Source organism: Rhinolophus hipposideros (genome assembly GCF_964194185.1).
Source record: "Rhinolophus hipposideros genome assembly, chromosome: 20".
Lineage (NCBI taxonomy): Eukaryota > Metazoa > Chordata > Mammalia > Chiroptera > Rhinolophidae > Rhinolophus > Rhinolophus hipposideros.
Window position 1 is genome coordinate 50,600,837 of NC_138066.1, and position 22,927 is coordinate 50,623,763.

Genomic DNA, 22,927 nt, shown 5'->3' on the forward strand with positions numbered 1-22,927 from the left:
GTTTCTGCAGTGTTATTTTTTTCTTTAGTCAATTCTATCATTTCTTTTTTGTTTTTCTTTTTTTATTATTAATTTCATGTGTACAAAACACAGTAATAGTTAGACATTTATCATTTATACCCCTCACAAGGTGATAATCCCCCTCCCCCACACCCTCTTTTTTATAAAAGCCTTCCATTTCGTATAACTCCTGGGAGTGTCTCTCTGTTTCTTAGAAGAGATGATGTCAGATTCATGAATCATTTAATAAAGCCAATTAGATCTTCAAATTTACTCAGCTGAGCTTTGTTGTTTAACAGCTCTGATGCCCCTGTGACCTCTATGGACATCACTTATGCTGCACACACCTGTTTTCTCATCTATAAAACAGCAAATTGCAATCCATAACAGCTAAAAGGCTAATATCACATACCTATGACCGCCTAAAAATTGATAAGGAAAAGAGAAACAACTCAGTAGATAAGTGTACCAAAAATATGTGTTGGCAACAATTTAAATATTTAGAGCTGGCAAGGAAACAGTCACGGCAGATGGAATGAGTACTGCTGCAGCTTTTTGGAAAATAATCTGGCACTGGGTGTTGTCATGTTAGAAGTACATTTAACCTAGAAATCCACATTTAGAAATCTAGCCTTTGGAAGTAAAAGTACCAGGGCACAAGGATATTCATACAATGTATTTATTGTAGTATTATTTGTAACAGCACAAAATTAGAAACCTGAGGGCCCCTCAAAAGGGACAGGATTGAATAAGTATCTGGATGCTGCAGCATAGTTAGAGCTCTAGCTAGTGACCTGAAGGGATATCTAATTCTGGAGGAATCCTGGAGAAAAGGAAAGAATAAAGCTCCAAATGTCAGTTTCTGGACTTCCAAGAAGCTTCAGTGAAAACACTTGATAAGAGACGAGTTAATTCTGTATTTCCCAGAAAATAAGATCTTGCCAGACAATCAGTTCTAATGTGTCTTTTGGAGCAAAAATTAATATAAGACCCGGTATATTATATTATATATTAATTATATTATATAAGACCGGGTCTTATATAAGACCCGGTATTATATATCATCATATCATATCATCATATCATATCATATCATATCATATCATATCATCATATTATTGTATAAGACCCGGTCTTATAGTAAAATAAGACGGGGTCTTATATTAATTTTTGCTCCAAAAGCCCCATTAGAGCTGATTTGTCCCGCTAGGTCTCATTTTCTGGGAAACACGGTAGCTCACTAGAGCAAGGGTGGAAGTTTAGCTGTGGATTTCACCTAGGCAACATCTTTCCCCTGACAGATGCGCGGCCTTTAGATGGACCATTCTCTGCACACTTTATAACGCAGCCGGCTTGACAAGGGCAGGGAGCTGGCACTAGAGGGTTCCAGGAGTGAAGCGCCAACAAAAACAAACTGGAGTTTGCAGAGTGAAAGGGCTTAAGACATATGTACTCAACCAGGGCCACTCCTTGAATCACTGCAGAGACTTCAGCCCATCGTCAGCTCCTCTCCCCCAGCACTCTTTGCAAGAGCTAAGCGTGGGAAGGGGCGAGCGCCGGACCAAGGCTGCTAAGTGCGCAGCGCATAGGACCGGAATCAAGCGGCGGAAGGACTACAACTCCCAGCACGCCCCGCGCCTCGCACTCCCAGAATGCTGCGGGCGGACAGCTCAGGAGCGGGGGCGCTCCCGACATGCCCCGCGGCGGTCGCCAACCGCCGGATTTGAATCGGGGCACCGCTCGGCGGCGGTGCAATGGGAGCCTCGTCTTTGCCCCCGGCCTGGCAGCTCTATCTCAAAGACCACCGCGTCTCTACGTTCAAGAACTGGCCTTTCCTGGAGGGCTGCGCCTGCACACCGGAACGGGTAAGACCGCGCGGCCTCCCGGGGCCCCTGCCCCCCACCGGGTCTCAGGCCTGGCCGCCCAGTCCCGGGGCCGGACCCCCGGCCTTGGCGACCCTCTCACAGGGCTCCGACCCCTCCGTGGGCTCCCGGGACTGGGGGGCTCCGACCCCTCCGTGGGCTCCCGGGACCCGGGGGGGCTCCGACCCCTCCGTGGGCTCCCGGGACCCGGGGGGGCTCCGACCCCTCCGTGGGCTCCCGGGACCCGGGGGGGCTCCGACCCCTCCGTGGGCTCCCGGGACCCGGGGGGGCTCCGACCCCTCCGTGGGCTCCCGGGACCCGGGGGGGCTCCGACCCCTCCGTGGGCTCCCGGGACTGGGGGGCTCCGACCCCTCCGTGGGCTCCCGGGACTGGGGGGGCTCCGACCCCTCCGTGGGCTCCCGGGCCTGGGGGGGCTCCGACCCCTCCGTGGGCTCCCGGGACCCGGGGGGGCTCCGACCCCTCCGTGGGCTCCCGGGACTGGGGGGGCTCCGACCCCTCCGTGGGCTCCCGGGACCCGGGGGGGCTCCGACCCCTCCGTGGGCTCCCGGGACCCGGGGGGGCTCCGACCCCTCCGTGGGCTCCCGGGACCCGGGGGGGCTCCGACCCCTCCGTGGGCTCCCGGGACCCGGGGGGGCTCCGACCCCTCCGTGGGCTCCCGGGACTGGGGGGCTCCGACCCCTCCGTGGGCTCCCGGGACTGGGGGGGCTCCGACCCCTCCGTGGGCTCCCGGGCCTGGGGGGGCTCCGACCCCTCCGTGGGCTCCCGGGACCCGGGGGGGCTCCGACCCCTCCGTGGGCTCCCGGGACTGGGGGGGCTCCGAACCCTCCGTGGGCTCCCGGGACCCGGGGGGGCTCCGACCCCTCCGTGGGCTCCCGGGACCCGGGGGGGCTCCGACCCCTCCGTGGGCTCCCGGGACCCGGGGGGGCTCCGACCCCTCCGTGGGCTCCCGGGACTGGGGGGCTCCGATCCCTCCGTGGGCTCCCGTGACTGGGGGGGCTCCCACGCCTCCGTGGGCTCCCGGGACCCGGGGCGGCCCCTCCCGCGGGGCTCCCGGGACGCGTCCCTGCCAGGGTCTGAGGTTGCTGTCCCTTGCAGATGGCCGCGGCCGGCTTCATCCACTGCCCCACCGAGAACGAGCCCGACTTGGCCCAATGTTTCTTCTGCTTCAAGGAGCTGGAAGGCTGGGAGCCGGACGACGACCCCATGTAAGTAGCCCGGGCAGCCCCGCTGGCCTTCCTGGATGCCCTGGCTCCATCCGGAGCTGCTGTTTTGAGCTGAACTCGGGAAAACTACCTGAATTTCCAAGACCCTTAGTGAGGGAGCCACGGTTTTCCAACCTCATTTTGTGCCCTAAGCAGCTGTTGCGAATGGCTGACTCTTTGTGCCGGTGCCGTGGTGATGCTTTCAACCTAATGAACCTGATTTGGCCAGATGCCCTTCAGGCTGCATGTTGAAGAGAGGCCAATTCTTGTAGGTACCGTACCTGAAGCCTCTCCTGAAGCCTCTCCGGTTCACAGAATATAGATCTTACTGTGACCTACGGATGGTCAGGTTTTAAATCTAAAGCTTTATTGAGCTATAATTCACACACCACGGAAACCACCCTTTAAAAGTGCTACCCTTCAGTGTTTTGGATTTTGTTCTTTAAGGCACAATTATTTTTTTTGTAAATTCTATGTACACGCATATTCGGATAGACGGTGACAGCTGTCTCTCCCATAATGTAATGCCACATTCTTTTCTCGCTTTTTTATCCCCTGTCAGAATCGATTGTTTCCACGACTTTCATTTTTGTCCCGAGAGAATCGCCCGAGTTGTTTCTCTTGTTGGCCAGGATAGTTGGCTGTTTTTCCTAATGTGTTTGGTGTTAGTGCCCAGCATTGACTGGATGGCATGGTGAGCATGACAGGAATCGCTGGGTATTTACCTGTTGTGCTCTTGGGAGTGGATTTCTGTGTGCTGAGTGCTGTAACATTTTCAGATTTGAGTTGCTATCGGCCATCCTTTTGGACTTTGTGTGGCTGTGTCCATTCCAGTAGGTTCTGTGCTGTGTGCTCTACAGGGCTTATTCCCCAGGCAGAGGGATGGTGAGAAGCATAGGGCTTCCCGGCAGAAGCCTGGCCAGCGTTGCCCTTATTCCAAACCCCTAGGTTATGTAACAATTCCAGTGACATGAGATTGCTTCAAACAGTCCTCAATCCTTGAGGATTTTAGAGGGATTTGACATGTGATAGCTCTGGACTTACAATGTGTGACACTTTTCCTACGAACAGTTAAAGGACTCCAGGCAAAATGTATCCTCAGCACGAGGACATGGGGCAGATATCCACGCAGAGCGGAGGTGCTAGGACGAGCTGGGGGGGGGGTGTAGCTCGGGACCTGGCACTGCTAACATCTGCTTCGGACGTCATACTTGGCCCCTGAAGCAAAGAGGGGGTGTCTGAGACTGGGAGTGGGTGGTGGGAAGGGGGCTGTTGATAATGAACTGTTGCTTTTCTCCCTGTACCAGCTTTTCTCTGTTGACGTGCTCCTATATTGATTTTTCTAGAGAGGAACATAAAAAGCATTCATCTGGTTGTGCTTTCCTTTCTGTCAAGAAGCAGTTTGAAGAATTAACCCTCGGGGAATTTTTGAAACTGGACAAAGAAAGAGCCAAGAACAAAATTGTATGTATTATGGGAGTAAGAGCCAAGCGGCAGCCCTGTGTAGCATCTTTAATACTAAACTTTCCAGCCCCTCACAAAGGCTGGATGGACTCTTCCTCTGTAAGCATTTTTTAAGACCCTCAGGTGTGTGTGTGAGGATAGAAAAGAACAGAAAAACATCTCTCCTGGAGTGTGGTCTTGGGCTTGTGCAGTCAGAAAAATGTGTCCCTCAGTAAAGGTGTGTTGAGTGTGAGTGAGGTTCCCTCTGGTGGTGGGACAGACACAGTGAGGGTTAGGCTTCCATTCCTGCCTTTGGTGACAATTGAGAACTTGGCCCCCGCCTCTGCTGTTGTGATGTCTTAGAGCTGTGCTGTCCGTTACTGCAGCCACCGGCCACCTGTGGCTGTTCAGCTTAACTAGGCTTTAGAATTCAGTCCTTCAGTCTCACCAGCAGCATTTTATCTGCTCAGTAGCTACACGTGGCCAGAGGCTGCTCTTCTGGGCGGTGCAGGTAACATTTTCGTCATTGCAGAATTCTGTGGGACAGGGCTGTTTTAGAGTGCCAAGCAGTGTGAGGTTTGTTGCAAATAACTTGTCACTGATACAAAAACAGGTCCCCTGGTGTCTTGGTGTGAATGGATGACGAGAGCTAGTCAGAGCCAATGCCGGGGTCAGAGCCAGTGCTGGGAGTGGGCATGATCAGAGGCCTGTGTGCGTCACACGGGGGTACCCAGGGGGCAATCTAGGTCCCTCGCCCCGTGAGGAGGGCTGGCATGCGAGCCTCATCTGTTTTGTAGGGGTAAATGGGTTGGGAGTTAGTTATGTGATTGTACTGCATAATTTAAGACATTAGTAGTTTATCAGACTACTAATTGATTATTGATTATTAGTTTCAGGTGCACAAAACAAAGTAATAGACGCTTATCATTTATATCCCTCACACTGTGTCAACGCCCCTCCCCATCAGACATTTTTTTTTTAAAACCAGATGAAATAATGTATACAAATACTGAAGACAAGGAACAGATATTGTTGTTTTCTGCTGTACTGTGAATTTCTGAGACCCCAAATTTAAATGGGAGATGCTGCTGCTGCTGGGTTTGACAGGGTCCCCGCTCAGACAGCCCGCCTGGCCCTGATGGGGGGGCAACTGCGGAGGGAGAGCGGTGTCGGGGTCTAACCTGGGAGCCCCATATGCCCTGACTTGCTTCTTGCTCCTGCATCTCTGCCTCTGTCTTTTGAAAAAAAATAAGTTAGAACCAATCTGAAAGGAAATCAGTTCAGGGACTAAGCAATATGGGACAAGGAGAGAAACTTCTGTGTAAGACTCGTTTGTAAACACCTGAGACGAAATTAGAGTGAAACTCTAGAAGGAGAAATGAGTCATGAGCCCCTGATGGCAGGAGTTTGGCTCAGTGAGTTTTTTTATGTTTTTCAATAGTGAGTTTCTTGTTTGTTTCAACCTCCTTTATTAGAAAATGTGTGAAATGAAATTGTTGACCTCGGTGTTGTGATGGTGATTAGAGTACAGCCTGTGTACATAGGGTCTTAATTAATCTTAGGCTCTTTTGAAAGAGAATAAAAGTAAATAAAAGATATGTTTTCCAAGGCCGTGGCCATCGTCACACATCAGTGACACATCAGTGACGCAAGGCCGCGGCCCTGCAGTGGTTCATCACCGGGTACACTGTTATTCGTGAGGTGCTGTTTTCTTTCGGTCTTGGCAGCTTATTATTTTTAAAATTAAATTTTCTTTTAATAATTTTAAAATACGTAAGCCTATACATGGGGCAAAGTTTAAGACACAAAAAAGTACATATTGAAAAGTAATTTTTAAAATGTTAGCCATTATCGCTTTTCTTATTAGAAAACAGACTTATCCCCACAAAGTTCTGCTTATTTTTTAATGTGACAGCAAAATCAAGGAGAATAAAAATTAGGATAGGGAAGGAGGTCCCTGAATTTGCTAATGTGATTGTCAGTTTTTCCTCTGGAGAGAGCACTTAGTAGGATGAAAGGTTGGAAGCCAGATCCAGAGAGCACTGGAGATGAAGGTGTTTGTCAAGCATTACAGGAAAGTAATGCTTGACAGGGTCTCACCAGCTGGACCAGGGGAGGGGGGCTCGGGACTTTCCTGTAGGAGCTGCTGACGCAGGCAGGGTGATGGGGGGGCAGGCCTCTGCCAGACTCGCTGGGTAACCGCGAGCCGGGTGCCACTCTGGACCTTGTCCTTCCTGATCTTACCCATAGGGTGTGATATGGAAGCTCTTGTTTCGGTTTCATGGGTCTGTTCTTTACCTCCAGGCAAAGGAAACCAACAATAAGCAGAAAGAATTTGAAGATACTGCAAAGAAAGTACGCTATGCCATTGAGCAGCTGACTGGCATGGAGTGACGCCTTCCGCCACTCTTCCTGGCCCAAGTGGGATGCGTCATTGCCAAGGCACGGTCCCCAGTGTTTCCAGCTTTTCTGTGGGGCCCCTTGACAGTGCCTTAGAAAAGGAGAACGTCAACGTTTTGAAATGAGAATATTTAAACTGTATTTTTGTCTTTTCTTGGAAGTGGTGCCAGGCGCTACTTCTGTCTTTGCACCTGGTATCGCCGAGTGCAGTGATGGGGTTTCTCTTTTTCCTTTGGTAGTTTTTGCTTTATTGTTTCCTGGACTTGGCAGGGTGGGAAGGTGAGAAGTTTGGTCATGTGGGTAGAGCCCTTCCTTCCACAATGAAGTGTCTGGGCTTCATGTTGACTAGTTGTCAAGCCTGAGATTTGATGTGAATGCAATCATAGGTCCATTGTTACTGAAAAAATAGAGAATTAAGGATCCATTTTAAATTTTATTTGCATAATCTAAATTTACAGTGCATTTCTTATGTTCCCAATACTCTGTATTATCTGACTTTGATGCGACCATGCTTTTACCTGCCAAACCTCTGAATGTGCTGTGTGTTAAGGGGTTTCCTCACCTATTCCATCGTTTTGTAATCTTCAAGGCCACAGAGGGAGAACTAGTGGGATTGGGCCCCGAGCTGCCTCGGGACGCGATGTATGCGAGAGTCCTTCCTGTGATGGAAGTGTGAGGGCTGGGAGGCACGGAGCAGGACGGGTGTCTTGAGTCAGGCTGGCCTCGTGCTTTGAGGTCAGCTGAAGATCCTTCGCCTCCAGCAGGCACATGGCAAGGTGGCAGCATTTCTCTAAAACAGACGAGGAAAAGGTCCTTAATGCCAGACACGGCATTGTCTGGGGGCCGCTCACTGCCTCCTCTTCTCTGTTTGGAAGAGTGCAGTCTGAGTGGATTCTTCTGGGGGAGGCCGGCTCTGGACGAGCTGTCACCCACAGATGGGGTGGGCAGTGGTGGGGTGAAAACCCATGGCGGAAGTTCCTGGTCTTATTTCCAGTTCTCTGCAAATAGCTATTTCCCGTTAATGGTGTTGATTAGGTGGCTGATAGTTCACCCATCTTTCTAATATGACTCTCCCTAAAGGATGGCAATGGAATAAATTAATTAAAAATTATATTGGAAAACCTCTTTGGGGAAAATTTTTAAAATAGACAACTTGTTTATATTGTTTGCAATCTTACAAGAGCATCAATCCAGTGATATTTGCGTTTCAGCTGCAGATGGTCTAGGCAGAGTCTGAGCAGTCGTGCTGGAGAAGGTGTGGGACTCGCGCTCTGGGCCTCTCCAGTGGTACCCCGACTGGCGGTGCCCCTACCGGGGGTACCCCCACTGGTGGTGCCCTCTCTGACCGGATGCTGGCCTGGGGGCTTGTTGCACCTGAGCTGCAGTTTCCTCACCTGTAACCTGCGCTGCCCCAGCTGGCTCCTCTTATTGCAGATACGTGACTATATGACGAGGGGGCGTCGAGACCAAGCCCTTATCCCCTCCTGAGGTTCCTCACTGCTGGTTTCTTATTTTGTGTGAGTTGTTATTTTTCAGGGTAGCACAGACTAGAATTGAATGTAAGCACACAGCCATTCTAAGTCATTGGGGAAACTGATGTGAACTTTAGGTGGCTTCAGAGCGAAAGGAGCAGAAACTCATTTACAAAACTGCTGCACGATTAGACAGCCCTAGTAAGCCGTCCGACGCACTGGCTGTTCCCTCCCCGAGAACAGTGCAGTGGGCTGAATCCTTTTTAAATGACTTGGCTCAGAGCTGTGGGGTGTGGTGAGCAGCTGCAGGCACCGTCAGCCCTGATTGGTCCTGTCCGCAGAGCTGTGACACCCTTGTCCACAGCATTGGCTGGCCACGCCAGGGCCTCCGCTCTCCTCCCAGGCCGCTCATGCAGGGCGGAAGCCTGACGTTAAGATGATAGATGTGATTTTGCCCTCCGCTGTGAAATAAGCTGTAGGCTGCATTGTTCAAGTCCTGCTGGAAACCTGGAGGTCATCTTAGTTGTTTCCGAAAAATAAAGACGATTTCATTTCAAACACGGCTGAGGACCCTGCTGCGTTTTTAAAATGTTGTCAGCTTTTCATGGTTCCTTAGCCTGCCAACTGATCCTTCCTGCAGGAGGAGGGACACGTCCAGGCAGACAGCCAGCTCGGCCTCTGCAAGAGCCATTGAGCCCCAGACCCACTCACGTGTGTCGTCAGGACGCCCTCCATGTACAAACCAGCTGTGAAAAATCCCCGCTGGCTTAGGTTTTCCTGCTGCCTCTCAGAAATGTATTATATTTTCCTCTCTAAGCGTGGAGAATATCGCAGCGGTTTTGTTAGGGGGGAAAAAGCACCGCAGCCTCTCTACTCATCTAAACTGCTGCTTTTGATACTCGTGCCAGTCTGTAAGTGGACACTTTGCTTTAATAGCTGGTCCTTACCAACCGGCTTTGTGGAGAAGCTGAGAAAAATTGTTTCTGTGCGCAGTCCGTTTGCTCGGCGGGTAGTGATGCAGTTCTCGGCCTTGGGAGGTGCCGCGGAGCCAGGCCGAATGGCGGCACATCGTCCACGCTTCCTCTTCCCAGAAACGGATTTGCTAAAAACCATTGGACCATGATGAAGGCCCGCTGGAAAGCTCAACAGACATCCATGAATCGAGCCTGAGGCCGCTGCCAAGGGCAGCAGCCTTGCCCTTCTTTCCAATCTGTGTTCACTCTGCTTTTCCAGGTCAGGTGGGAGACGGGAAAGGGTGGTAAGTACGTGGCTCGCAGGTGCCACAGGAGGTGTGACTGGCGTTGGAGCCCAACGGGCCAGCCTTGGAATCCAAATCCACATGTCTCCAGCCGTGAAAAGCAGAGTGCCAGCCTGACTGAAAGTGGTGTGTGCCAAGAATAGCCACCAGCCACCGCTGGCAGAGGAGCACCCCCTTAGGGTGCTGACATTTTTCGCAGGTTGTGCTCAGAAATAACTCCCAATTGCCAAAATGTCTAATGTGATCTCTGCATTTTTTGGTGCAGAAATGGAGACCCGTAAAGAGGTGAAATAGCTTCTCCAAGGTCATGCAACTAGTAAATATTAGGGTTGGGATTTGAACCCAGGCAGTCTGGCCTCAGAGCCGGGCCCTCAGCCTCGGGTTGGCCACGGTCAACTGCCTGACTCAAGAGCCAGGGCTGTCTACACCGTCCACATTTCTTCTCAGCTTTGTCACCAGACAGGCCCTTGTCCCACGGAGGTGGAACCTGCCTCCCTGCGGCGCCGTTGAGTCTCACGGTTCAACATCTCAGCTTTGGGTTTTGAACTGACAGTCACGGGAAGTTAGTTGTAAAGGTAGTGCGAGGGCTCCCACATACCTTTTGCCGGTTCCCCTGTTGTAACTGTCCACACGCGCTTTCAGCATCTAAAGTCTGAGCTGGGAAGAGGTGAGTGGTGCCGTCACCTGGCTTGGAGCCAGTCTTGCCTCCATCACGAAGGACTTCTTGTCTCGCCCTGGAGGAATCAAGCCTTTAAATCAGGGGCGTCCAAACTTTCTTCAACGGTTTTCACCAAGGGCCATATGCGGTAAAATACACAAACAGCCGTGCCACTCACTCGAGGTGAAGTACGTATTGCCTCACCTGGTTTATTTAAGTAAACTATATTTTTGGAATTTGCTGCGGGCCAATTAACAATGGATCATGGGCTGCAGTTGGCCCGCGGGCCGGTTTGGACACCCCTGCCTTAGAGCAAAGAATCAGCTGGGCTGGAGGTTTCCTCTCCACTAGGCTCGGTCAACAGCCTTTGAGCCTGTTTTCAGCTGGTGGGGATCAAACTGGGACGTTGGCTTCTGGGGTTGGTTCCCACCTGGTCCCCAGGGTGGTGACGTTTATCTGTTCTTCACTCAGATACTTGCTTGAGCACCTACTGTGTGCCAAGTTCTGTGTCCAGTCACTGAAGCCCAGGGTACTCGGACTCCCGCAATGAGCGCAGCGTCCCCATTTTCTGAATGGTGGGAAGACAGGCCAACAATAGCCATGTGAGGGGCACGGATCTGCAGGAACAAAAACTACTCCGCCTTGGGTGGCAGCAGGACAGGATTGAGGGTCCAGGAACGAGAGGGGGCCCCCAGGACGGGGACAAGGAAAGGAAAGGTGCGCCAGGCGGGAGAGCAGGGTCCATTCCAGGGTGCAGGCGACTCCCCTGATGTGGGCACAGCGTGGCACTGGGGCCACCTTCCTGTTTCCCTGTTAGCCAAGTCCGGTTGGGGATTGCAAGGTGGCGGTGATGAGCCCTCCCCAGACCTGTTAGCTCTTGGGGTTGAGACCTCACCTGTGTGGCTGCCTCTTGGTCAGGGCCACGTCTCACAAAGGAGATCAGCTGGGCTTCCAAGCTGTGACCTCCGCCCTCGGAGAACCCTTTGGGATGGTCACTGGGGCTACAACACTGTCCCGAGTCTCCCAGGACGGATGAGCTTGACAGCACACCTGGGTAGGTGAGCGCTCCTGCTGGGTAAGGTAGCAAGTTGGAGGTGTGTGGAGGGGGTTTGCCAAGTGCCGTGAGCGTAGGTGCAGTGTCACGGGTGCTGGCCTGCTCTGTGATTTTGCCAACGGTTTCAGCTATCTCTGGGCAACGTGCTGAGTTCTGTATAGCGAGTCTTCAGCCTGGAGCAGGAGATGGGTCTGCCCCAGGGCCGTCCCGGGCTCAGGCAGACTGTTCTCCGGCTGCTGTCCAGTTAGTTGAATGTAAGTTTAAAGCAAAGAGGCTTGGGCACAGTCCTGTTTCCTGTCACTTATAATTGGAATTTCTTCCATCACAAGATCACTCCCGCCCCTGATTGTGGCAGTCGGTCTGATGCTGGCTTTGAAGGGCCCTGACAGGCTGGTGCTCGCCAAGTGGCCCACTGATGGCTCTAATTATGGGCTGCAAGTTGATGAAAGGAGGATGCAAAATGAGAAATAGTGGGTCGTTCTAAAGTGGCACCTTGTCAGAAGTGGGCTAGGGTGTGATTTGGGTGCATCTCAAGGGAAGTACACTGGCGGAATTCATCCAAGAAGCCTGTCCAGGACTGGCTCCCACTGCCTAAGGGACAGTCCGGTCAGTGGCTCCGACTGCGCGTCTGAAGCAGGGCTTTAAAGCAGATGGGGTGCAGACTGCTAAGCTGGCCACCTACCTACCCGAGTGTGTGTGGGGGGGTGTGTGGCTACTCCGACACATTGACGCACAGCCCTGCGGTAACCGGCCTCGAACACGCCCACTGCTGGCCCTGACAGCCGGATCCTGTCCCGTGTAAGTTTTATGGGGTGCAAAGGAGACCCCAGGTCAGGCCGAGAGGGAGTGTCGCCGGGAGCAAGCATGTGAGCATGCAGCCAGAAAGGGGTTCCCCCTGACTAGTCTCTCGGTTCATACCTTAAACACACACAAAAGCTTTTGACCCAAAGAAGCCATGCTGATCTGTCATATTGTGGGCAAATGGGGTCATTCTTCACCCTTGTCTCCCCAGCCGTAGTCAGAGCCCACAGCAGTTCTCCACAGAAGCTCCGCCCCAACCCCACGCTCCCCCCTTCCCCAGTCCCCCTTCTGCTTTCATTGATGCCTTTCACTGTCTGCCTCCTTTCACCTTCCAGGCCCAGGGCCCCTAGAGAGAAGGGCCCCTGGCTGCCTTCTGGCTTCCAGAACAGTGGTTGGGGGCAGGGCTATCAGGCACAGAGGCCGCTGATGCTGCCACTGCCACAGCCAGGAAGCTCCTGGGCACCCCCACTCGCCCCAACCCAGCCTTGGGTGCAGGTGTGGAAAGATGGATGGCCTGTAGAGACCCAAACGCTTTCCCAGCCGCTCTGTCTGAATGCAATTTGAAGTACTACTGTTTCAACAATTTTGCTGCGATTGCTTTTACTGACTGTATTCTTTTACGAACTGAGAGGAGTCTGTAGAGAAAAGGGGGCTGAAACGAACACTCTAGGGTGACGCTAAGTCTCACTGCTTTGTCTGAGACGGGCCACCCTTGGAGGACGTGGACCTCCGGCCTCTGAGCCCTTCTCTGTAGGCTCTGTGCAGTGAGGGGCCCAGAGAAGACGCCTTCCCATGGCTGGAGATGAAACCCCAGAGTCCCACTCTGACAGCCCCCACCTGTCCCAACCATGCATGTCACTGCCTGCCCCGGGAGAGGGCCCTTTGTGGCTCTGCCTCCCACCCCACTAGCACCTGGCACCTGCCCCAGCAGATGCTTCCTGCCTGTCTGCTACATGAGTGATGGCCTTGTCCCAGAGGCATTTGTGATTAGGAACTAACTGAAGTAAAGCTTCTTCCCTCTGCGGCCCCCTGGCCAGCCCGCCCACCCTACTTCACCCTATCGATCGCTCTGGTTAGTGCTGACCTGTGCACTTGACCAGGACCACGAGGCCAGCCCGGGCCGAGTGCCCCAGCCAGGGGCTGCCTCCCACCACTGCGGCTGCGAGCTCCCAGAGCAGGGAGGGGCTGCAGCCTGCTGACCCCGTCCGGGCAGCTTCAGGCCCCACCCTTCCTCCTCCCCAGCCAGGCCATTCGGTGGCTGAAGAACGGCAGGTTTAGAGAGCTTACAAAATTTGCCCAGGGGCCCAAGGTCAGGCCAGCTTGTTGGGGAAGCTGGGACTTGAACCCAGGTCCTCGGCGCGTCCAGGGGCAAGGGGGGAGGGGGCGAGCTGGCCATCGCTGCGAGGTGGGGTCCATCTGCCTGCGAACCCGAGGGGCATCGCCGGCCGGTGGGGGCGCCGTGCCCGGAAGATCCTCACGAACAGCCGCACCGCCCGCGCACTCCGGCTCCCCGCGACCCCCAGCGCCCTCCCCCCGCTCCCCGACTCCCCGGCGCCCCGACTCCGCGCTCTCAAGACTCGCTCTCCTCCGTCTCCCACTCGCCGCCCGCGCCCGCCCGCGACCACTGCGGCTCCCCGGCTCCCCGAGTCCCCTCATCCCCCGACCCCGTCACCTCCCGGCTCCTCCCACCCCGGACGCCGGTCCCCGCCCCCGCCCCCGCCCCCGCCCCCGCATGGCCCGGCGGGGCGCGCTGCTCCTGCTCGCTGCCCTGGGCGCGCTGCTCGGCTTCGCGCTGCTGGCGGCCGCGGTGGGCAGCGACTACTGGTACCTCCTGGAGGTGGCGGCCGCCGGCAACCGCACCGGGCTCCGCGGGCCGCTGTCCTCGCACTCGGGGCTCTGGCACGTCTGCGAAGGTACGCGGCGGGGGAGGCACGTGGGGCACCGGCGAGGGCGCGGCCTGGCCCGGCCCCTGGCTTCAGATCGGCCCCTGCCACCCCCACCCCCGCCGGAGAAGCACTCAGCGTTCTCCCCCTCCCGCATATCGCCCTGGGGGGGGGGTGTCTCTGGTTCCCTCCTGGCACCTTCCTTCTTCCATCTCTGCCCCTTCCCAAAGCTGGGTGAGTTGGAGGAGAGAGGGACTTGGTTCAGAGCTGGGGGGGGCGGGGGCGGGCAATGAGAGTTTGGGGGACACCGGGCTGCCTTGGTCAGCGACATGTGTGAGTGTGTGAGCACACGTCACCTTCTGGGGCAGAGCCAGGTGGGCCCCTTGGCCGCGTCTGTTGGGGGGGAGGGGCTGTCTCCTGTTAGCAGCAGTGGCTTGTCACTTGGTGGATACCAGGTGACCCTGGGGCTCACATGGGCTCTGTCACTCACCACTGTGTGACCTGGGACCTTGTCCCCCTTCAGTCTCGAAGTCTTGTCCTGTCAGATGGGGAGAGAATGAGGCTTCTCAGGATCCCTGACTGGGGGGCGGGGGGGGGGGGGTGTCAGAGGAATGAGGGAGCGGGAGGCTTGGGCAGGGACTGTTGTTCTTCCTCAGGAAGGCGGTGGGAGAGGGAGGCGCAGATGTGGGGAGCTGGGGCCTCTGGGAAGGCCAGGGGTCCTCATGCAAGTGACCAGGAGTGGTTTCTTCATTATCATCTGAGTCCCCGGAGGTCTACCGGCAGCCCCATTACCTGCACCCCTCCATGCCAGTCAGCCCCAGCCAGGGCCATGGGGGCCAGACCCCTGCTCCTGCCTGATAGCCTGAAAACACGGGCAGAAAACAGATGCCATGTGTGTTTCAAAGCTGTGCAGAGGCTGCCAGGGCTGGCAGAGAGGAGGGCGTTCCCTCAGGCCTGTGACAGTGCTGGGAACCAGCTGGCTGGAGACCTTCCAGAGCCTTCCTCACCGGACTGGGGCCAACCTGAGTGATTTCTGCACCGTAGGCGCTAGGGAGCAGCGAGATGTGTGAGTGTGAGCCTGAGGTATGTGAGCCTGTGTCTGTGTGTGTATGAATATGAATGTGAGTGTGTGTGTGTGGGGGGGGGGTGTGAGAGTGAGAAGTGTGTGAGCACAGGTGTAGGTGAGTAGGAGTGTGTGTGTGTGTGTGTGTGTGTGTGTGTGTGTGTGTGTGACGGTGGCTTCCTCAGTACAGCTGGGGAGGAAGGACCGAGCTGTTTGTTCATCTACCACACAGACGTGTGCATGTGTGCGTACATGTGTGCTGGTGTGTGCATGGAGGGGGGTAGTCAGAACCCACGCTGCACGCAGCCTTTCCCTATCCAGGCACATGAGCAAGCTCAGGGACCCTGGCCTAAGGGCGTCCTGCAGGCAGCCTTGCAGGTATTAGGTGCACATTGCAGAAACATAGGAAAGGTCTCAGGCTATCTAAAGCCATTGGACTTTCAGCTCCAAGTTCCAGGGGAGAGTCTGATGGGGCCCTGAGGCCACCGATCGGTCCACTGGGCTCTGGCAGGGGCGGGAGAATGCCATCAGTGTGCTGCAGGTCCGCTCATCTCAGAAAAGCACATGGTGAGTGGTGGCCCACAGGTGTCCCACCCAGGCTCGGCATGCTTTCTGCTTTTAGGGCAGAACAGCTGCGTCCCTCTGATCGACCCCTTTGCCAGTGAGAGCCTGGACGTCTCCACCTCGGTGCGACACCTCCTCTGTGAGTCCTGGGGTGCAGTCACCCGCTGTCCTTCCTTAATCTCAGGCAAGGCTGGGCTCAGAATGGCCAGCCAGACCCTGCGTGGCCCAGAAGACATTTCCATACATAATTGAAGACCCTTCTTCACTTGTCCCGGGCCCCAGTGCTCTGCTGTTGGCTCGTGACCACAGGCACCCGACTCCTAGCCTGCCCTGCCCTCCCTGTGCCCTTCTGGACTCTGTGTTTCCAAGTGAGCCTACCTGGAGGGCGTCTCCCGCCTGGTGGGTTGGGGGGCCCCAGAGAAGCCGGGATGTTGGGGAGGGTGCAGGGGAAGCCTCCCTCACCTTGGGCCTCAGGAACCTGTGCCAGGACAAGAGATGACCACTGGGAAGGTTGGGCGGTTACCATGGAGATGGAGGCATCAGAGGGAGGCAGGTGATCCATCTCCTCCCGTCAGGGCGGCCCTGTGTGTCCCTGAAGGTGGACCTCCAGACAGACAGGCTGTGAAACGCTCACCTGGGCCTGCCTGGGGCGCAGGTCCGGGTCCCCACCTGCACCCTGAGCCCCCTCTCCCGGCAGCTCTTCACCGAGGCGTCATGGTGGTCCTGCCTCTGAGCCTGGTCCTCCTTGTGATTGGCTGGATGTGTGGCCTCCTCAGCTCCCTGGCCCAGAGCGTCCCTCTGCTGCTCTTCACCGGCTGCTACTTCTTGTTGGGGGGTGAGTCTGGGGGCCATGGGAGCCACAGGTCCTGGGAGTGGGGTGCCGCCTCCCTGCCGCCTGTGCCTTGCTCCCCTCTGGGCTGTGCTGAGCCTGGGCCTGGCCCACCCTGGGGATTGAAGGCACCGCATTAGGGGTAGGGGCTCTGGAAGTGGGCCCAGAGTTAGGGCCGGGGGTGGGGGTGCCCCAGCATTGAGCTTCAAGGCCCGGGAGGCTCAAGAATCTCCCAGGTGATCCCAGGACCTACGTGCCCTGCTGGGCCTGCATCTGGGGTCCCCTTCAGTGCCTTTGGGCGCCATCTGGCCCGGCTGGCCACCCAGTGCCCCCAACTGTCCAAAGCTGGCTGTCGCTGACAGCAGGCCGGTGGTTCCTTGGGGATAGTCCTCAGAGCCCATGCTACTCAGTGCCAGGCTGAGTGGGTCTGGTGTCCCAGACCAGCTCTACTGTCAGGGTTGTGGCACTTGAGGACCAGCTGGCCCCACACCTCCCTCCCATCAGCACTGCAAGAAGGGAGCACACAGATTATTCCAAGATGACACTGGGTGGATGGGGTGCCTCCCCTGAGACAGGAACATGGGGGTGGACAGGGCCTGGAGTAATGGGTTCCACTACAGTCGCCCAGCTTGAGGCCCCTGCCAGCCAAGGGGTGCAGGTGGGGGTCCAGCTTGAGAGCTTACTCTGTCCCCCCGCTCTGGCAGATTCTGCCCTCAGCCAGGCTGGACGGAGGCAGCTGGTTGCTTAGAGAGGAGCTCAGCTGGTGGGCAGGATGAGCAGGACCTGGCCAGCAGATCTGACCACTGCAGGCTGAGACATGCGTCAGTTTCTGGGACCCCAACTGCATGAGAGCTCCCCAAGGAAGCCTAAGAGAGGTGCCTGCCAGCCTCACGTCTGGGCGCTGGCCCTGGCCCAGTGCCCACTTTTTCAATGTGTTCCACATCCTCCCCAAAATTAAATCCATAACTTCTGCTGCCGCTCCTCCCCACTCTGGGCTGGAGGCTGTCAGTTCCCTTCCCGCTCCCTGCTTCCCGTCTTTGGTCAAGAGGGGAATTGCAGAGGGCCAGCATGGGAGGCAGGCTATTAGGGGACCCAGGCTATGCCGCTTCCCTAGGCCCTAGCGAGATCCTAACCTGGTCCCGAGGGGCTGCTCTGGCTAGCCTCCTGCCCTGGCCTCCTGCACTGGCCTCCTGCACTTGCACGGTGTTCCACAGGGAACACCATGTACCCGGGAAGTGCCGGGGGGAGCATCGGGGCCCAGCTGCCCCCTGGCCCACATTCCCCAGAGTCGGCACCGAGAGTGGGCTGTCACATCAGCCTGCAGCTCCGTCCTTCTGAGCCCCTGTGGACAGGAAAAGTCCCAGTGCCTAGCTCTTTGCTTCCCTGACCACCGGACAAAGGGCCACCCAGCACCCGTCCCCAGTGCAAAGCCCATCTTCCTCTGTTGAAGAAAGCTTTGCACAGAGATCGCAGAGAGGAGGGCATCCTTCTCTGGGGAAGGATGGAGGGGTTTAAGGAGCAGAGAGGAAGCACCTGCCACTCAGACGTCGGGTAGGGAGAGGGCTTCTGGAAGTGGGAACACAGGCTCGGCCAGAGGACCCAGTGAAGTGGGGAGGGCTTACTGCGAGGGAGAGGAAGCTAGGGTGTACCTGGCCCGGGCTCTGAGCCCCCCTGCAGGTAGAGGCCACTAGCAGTGTGTGTGTGCACCCATGAGTGGTGGGGACTCAGGGATACAGGAGCGTGCTGCATATGTGGGGCAGTGAGTGGGGACCATGTGTTGGGGGTGCAGGGGGTGCTGTTTGCAGGGGTTTTGTGGGAGGTGAGGTCCTGGGTTTGAGGTTTTGAGGACTGGGAGCCTCCATTCCCCCCAAAGGCCAGTAGGCGGGGACTCCCGAGGCCGTGTCTGCAGGACCATCTTAGCCAGGGTCCCAGGAAGGGCAGGTACCCCCAGCAGGCAGACACACCGCGTGGTCACCCTGTCTCCTCCCCAGGTGCCCTGACCCTGGCAGGGGTCAGCATCTACGTCAGATACTCAGACCTGGCCTTCGCCGAGACAGCCCGCCAGTACGGTGCCCGGCACATGCAGGACGTCCGTGTCAGCTTCGGCTGGTCTGTGGCCCTGGCCTGGGGCTCCTGCGCCTCAGAGGTGCTCAGCGGCACCCTCTTGCTCGCAGCAGCCAGAGCCCTCAGCCTGAGCCGGAGGCCGGGCGCCCCCCACTCTGTGGTCATCTGAGTCGGGGCAGGCGGGCAGATGGCGGGGGTGGGAGAGAGCTGGAGACAGAAGCAGGTACCCTCTGTTAGATACCCACTGTGCTGGGCACGTGCCTTGTGCTGCACGCTCACCCGCTGGGCCCATGCACCACTGCCCTTCACCGTACTCACCATTCATTCACCCATTTTACAGATGGGGAGGCTGAGGCCCAGACCACCCCAGAGCAAATGGCAGCGTCACTTTGGGTTCAGGGCCTTCCCGAGTCTGAGGTGTGTGCTGGGGGTGGGGGATGGAGGGCGGGCATGGCAGCCTCTCTTGCCTTGGTCTTCCCCTTGCTTCAGTCTCCACTTATTGCTTCAAAGGTTACAGGAAACTCCTGGGGGAACAGAGGCTGGCACCATCTTGGGGGTCCTACTGAAGGACAAAGAGCTAGGAAATTGAGTGGAGGCTTCCCTTCCTACTGGTATTTTAGCATTTACCAATCCGTGTAGCAACATTGTGCCAATTTGTCCTTAAATAAATCGTCTTGTACTGTGTGCGACATAAGCCTCTTTCTCTTAAAAATTTTTTCAGAATGGATAACGAATGCCTACAGCTCACAAACAGGGCCAGACCACTTACTGTGTGTGTGTGTCCACCATGCAGAGACCCTGCGTGTGTGTGACCGTGATCCAAGCTCCTTGTTTCTAGGTCGGCACCGTCAGTGGTGGGGGACGCCCTGGGCCCCCCACTGGATCCAGGGCCCGGCTCTGTGAGCAGGTCTCACCGCTCCTCAGGGTCTACCTTCCTTGCCCCCCCACCCCCCACTTCAGCTTCTCCTGTCGGTTTGCTGGGACATGCGCAGTGAGCGAGTTTATCCCTGGCTGCAGATGGGCTTGGGCTCTGGGGACAGGACACTGGAAGAGACGCACTTTGGTGGCCGCTGGGACCCCAGAGCCCCTTGGGGGAGGGTGTGGGGGGGATGTAGTGTTGCCCCTTCCCTTCTAGAATAGACCTGCTCGCCTCCTGACACAGGCCAGGGGGGTGAGTACCTCACTCTCTGGTTGACCTGTCTCCACAGTGAGTGTTTCACCCTTCACTGGGTGGCCAGGCTGCACAGCCAAGGTGACAGGCCACAGAAGTGCCACCCCGGGGAGGGCCAGTGCATGATTGGAGGTGCAGCGTGCTGGGCCCCCAAGGCCTGTGGGTGGGTCCACTCCGCAGCTGGGCAGGCAGTGTGGCTGCTGGCACGCCATTCTGTGCTCCCGCTCCCCGTGGGGGCCCGAGGGCACTGACTCATGTGCTTACGCGGCCCAAGGAGCAGCCGTGAGTGTGGACAGGCCAGCTAGTCCCTCACCGGGATGAGGCCACAGGCTGGCAGGCTCCTCGTCTCCCGCTTGGCCCTCACGGCTCCCCAGCCAGCACGCAGTCCCAGTCTGCACGGTCAGGTCCCGCCCTTTTCCCTCCGTGGCAAAGCTCTGAGGGTGAGGCTTGGGTTGCTGGTGGCAGCTCCTTGGAGAAGCTGAGACAGGCATCTGAGCAGGTCCTGCTTGGGGCTTTCCTAACTGATCCCATGCACCAATAATCATTTCCTTTCTTTAGAAGAAACTAGTTTCTGTCACTTGCAACCCCTAAGTCCTGACCAAAGCTGGTGACCGGGCTTGTTTAGGACTGTGGCTCCCTGTCCCAAGGGAAGCTGTGGGGAGGGTACTTGAGCCGAACCACCATGGTACTGGGCAAGCTGACCATCAGCGGAAGCAGAGCTGGGAGCCAGCCAATCAGGAGGGGAAGGTGGAGTCAAAGGCTGAGAGCTGGCAGAGACTCGCTCTCAGCCTCTAGTTCTCAGTCCTCACCCCCCAGGAACCCTTCTGTACTAACTTTGTTCTTGGATGTCCCTGGACTGCACACGTGTTCTCACCATCACTGTCCTGGATTTCAGAGGCTCCCCAGGCCTCTGTTCCTTGCAGTCAAGTGACAAGCACTGACCAGGACGGCCCTGACTCCTGCTCTCGCCCCATCTAAGCCCTTCCGTCAATGACGGTCCAGCTCTACCCCGTCCTCTCTCCCACCCACTCTGGCCCTTCTCCCTCTGGTGCATTAACCTGCACCACCCTGTGGGCTGGCTCTGATCGTCGTCTGATGCCACCTGTGCCCCAACCCACGAGGCCCAACCTCTGAGAACAGGGACCTCTCGTGGGCTCGGGCCCCACTCCCAGCTGGCACCCACAAATGTAGTAGGCAGCCTCCAAGATGGCCCCTGTGACCCTCATTCTGGGGGACTCACCCCTTATGTAGCCCCTGCCCCACTCAGCCAGGGCTGCCCCATGGAAGTGAGTCCCGCGGAGTGAGTGTGACTAGGTCATGCAGACGTGGCTTCTGCCTCAGTCTCAGTCTGCTCGTCCCAGGGAAACCAGCTGTCACACTGTGCAGACACTCACAGAGCCCTGGGAAGACCCTCCGAGCTGGGAACGCAGGCCTCCTGCCAACTGCCTGACCAGTGTGCCAGCCGTGTGGCCGAGTGAACCAGTCACCCTGGAAGTGGATGGTGCAGCTAATGGTGCCCTAGCCGACGTCTTCACGGCAACCTCATGGGCAGCTCCGAGCCACAGCTGCTCAGCTGAGCCCCTCCCTAATGGCTAATCCCCAGAAACTGCGAGAAATAATGAAGGACTCTTGCTGTTTGAAGGTGCTACCCTTTGTGGCAATGGGTAACTACTGCAGCACGTTTGCTGGCACTTGCCCCAGACAGGCCAGAGTAAGTACATACATATATATCCGGAAGAAAATCTACAGAAATATTAATAGTGGTTTCTCGTGGGTGATTTCTAAAAGCCTGTTATATTTTGTCTAGGTCTCCAGTGGACCTCAGCAAGAGGGCTGGTCCTCACCAACTCTTCCTAAGTTACCCCAGGAGTTGCTGAAAATGAGACCCAGTCCCAAATCACAATAAAGACACATTATTTTGTCAGCAGAAAATGTTATGTTGTAAAGAGGTACAAACATGTTAGATGACTGCAAGATGAGGCCGCAGCCCCCCTACCCCTCATGGCAGTTAGTGCCCCCTGCCATCCAACCCCAGCTCAGGGTGGTCCTGTCCTGTGTGCCGGGAGCAGAGGCCCTGCCCTGGCGGCCACCTGGGCTATGGTGAGGGGCTGGAACGGGGTCCCCCTGGCCCTGCCTGCTTGGGCACCCTGTCCCTGACACAGGAGGCACTCAGGGCTTGCTGAACGAACACAGGTGGGAGGTTAAGGGTCCAAGGAGACCAGCAGGTCATGGGAGTGTTGCTTCCTCCCCTCCTCTCGCCCACTCCCTGGGGACACCTCCATTGCCAGCCTCCATCCCAGCCAGAGCACAGGTCCTTTCACCCCATCCTCAGGGCCCCAGCTCGGTGTCCTGTGTTGAGATGTCACGGTGCCACACGGCATGTACTGACCACTCCGTCCAGGGGAACAGCAGCACACGCACTGCTCATGGCCTGCAGGCGCACGCACAGCTCCTCAGGTGGCAGCCTGTCCGCCTTCACCATCACCATGTTTGTCTCCACGGAGCAGAAGGGAGATGACAGTTCCTGGCATCCTGGCCCGGGTCCTGCGGTGAGTGGAGCCCGATCCTGGGACCCCACCAATGCCCAACCCTGTCACCCCAGGAAAGGCAGAGGGCGGCCCAACCATAGCGGGAGGAAAAGAGGGACCTAGTCCTGACTTGGCTTTTGGAGTCACCAGACTTGGCCTGATACTTTTTAGCTGTGTGACCTTGGACAAAGCAGTTAACCTCTTTGGGCTTCGGTGTCCCCAGCTGTAAAGTGGGGACATCAGGGAGTTGTGGAGATTCAATATATGGATGTAAAGAGCCAAGTTAGAGACTGCGCTGTGCCGGACCCTGCAGAGTAAGGATGCTGACGACCGTGGAGCCGGTGTGCTCACATGGGCCAAACACTTTCCACGGACTGAGCCATGGAAGCCTCATCTTGTTTAAGCTCCCCCAGCTCCACAGGGGAGGAGCTCTCCTCCGGCTCACAGCGAGGAACGGGGCTGCAGGGTGAGTTAGTGCCCACTTCTCAGGGGGTCTCCGCCCTGTTGGAGACAGTTCGGGCACCAAGGGCCCTAAACCGAGGCATAATTCCCTTTGTCTGTGCAGCCTAGGACCACGCACGTCCTTCCCACAGCAGTCTGGCCACGGGTGGGCACCCACTGCGCATATCAGAGGGGCCAAGGCCCAGGAGAGGG

The 22,927-nt window shown here is 56.5% G+C and overlaps 2 protein-coding genes across 2 annotated transcripts; both read left to right on the forward strand.

The window, feature by feature from the left end:
• The first annotated feature begins 1,719 nt into the window (after nucleotides 1-1,719).
• BIRC5 (baculoviral IAP repeat containing 5) lies at nucleotides 1,720-8,955 on the forward strand. Its single transcript, XM_081028738.1, has 4 exons — nucleotides 1,720-1,865; nucleotides 2,979-3,088; nucleotides 4,432-4,549; nucleotides 6,833-8,955. The coding sequence occupies exons 1-4, from the start codon at nucleotides 1,755-1,757 to the stop codon at nucleotides 6,920-6,922; spliced, it is 429 nt and encodes a 142-aa protein (XP_080884864.1). The 5' UTR covers nucleotides 1,720-1,754; the 3' UTR covers nucleotides 6,923-8,955.
• A 4,913-nt stretch (nucleotides 8,956-13,868) lies between these two features.
• On the forward strand, nucleotides 13,869-19,262 carry TMEM235 (transmembrane protein 235). Its single transcript, XM_081028764.1, has 4 exons — nucleotides 13,869-14,084; nucleotides 15,740-15,820; nucleotides 16,379-16,516; nucleotides 18,502-19,262. Exons 1-4 carry the CDS (start codon nucleotides 13,904-13,906, stop codon nucleotides 18,741-18,743), a joined length of 642 nt encoding a protein of 213 aa, XP_080884890.1. The 5' UTR covers nucleotides 13,869-13,903; the 3' UTR covers nucleotides 18,744-19,262.
• The last annotated feature ends 3,665 nt before the right edge of the window (nucleotides 19,263-22,927 follow it).

Excerpts from the sequence above, each read along its gene's own strand:
- BIRC5 (XM_081028738.1), top strand. The coding sequence starts at position 1,755 with ATGGGAGCCTCGTCTTTGCCCCCGGCCTGGCAGCTCTATCTCAAAGAC. Across the intron at positions 1,866-2,978 it reads GCGCCTGCACACCGGAACGG|ATGGCCGCGGCCGGCTTCAT; the intron begins GTAAGACCGCGC and ends TGTCCCTTGCAG. Across the intron at positions 4,550-6,832 it reads AAAGAGCCAAGAACAAAATT|GCAAAGGAAACCAACAATAA; the intron begins GTATGTATTATG and ends CTTTACCTCCAG.
- TMEM235 (XM_081028764.1), top strand. The coding sequence starts at position 13,904 with ATGGCCCGGCGGGGCGCGCTGCTCCTGCTCGCTGCCCTGGGCGCGCTG. Across the intron at positions 14,085-15,739 it reads GCTCTGGCACGTCTGCGAAG|GGCAGAACAGCTGCGTCCCT; the intron begins GTACGCGGCGGG and ends TTCTGCTTTTAG. Across the intron at positions 15,821-16,378 it reads CTCGGTGCGACACCTCCTCT|CTCTTCACCGAGGCGTCATG; the intron begins GTGAGTCCTGGG and ends CTCTCCCGGCAG.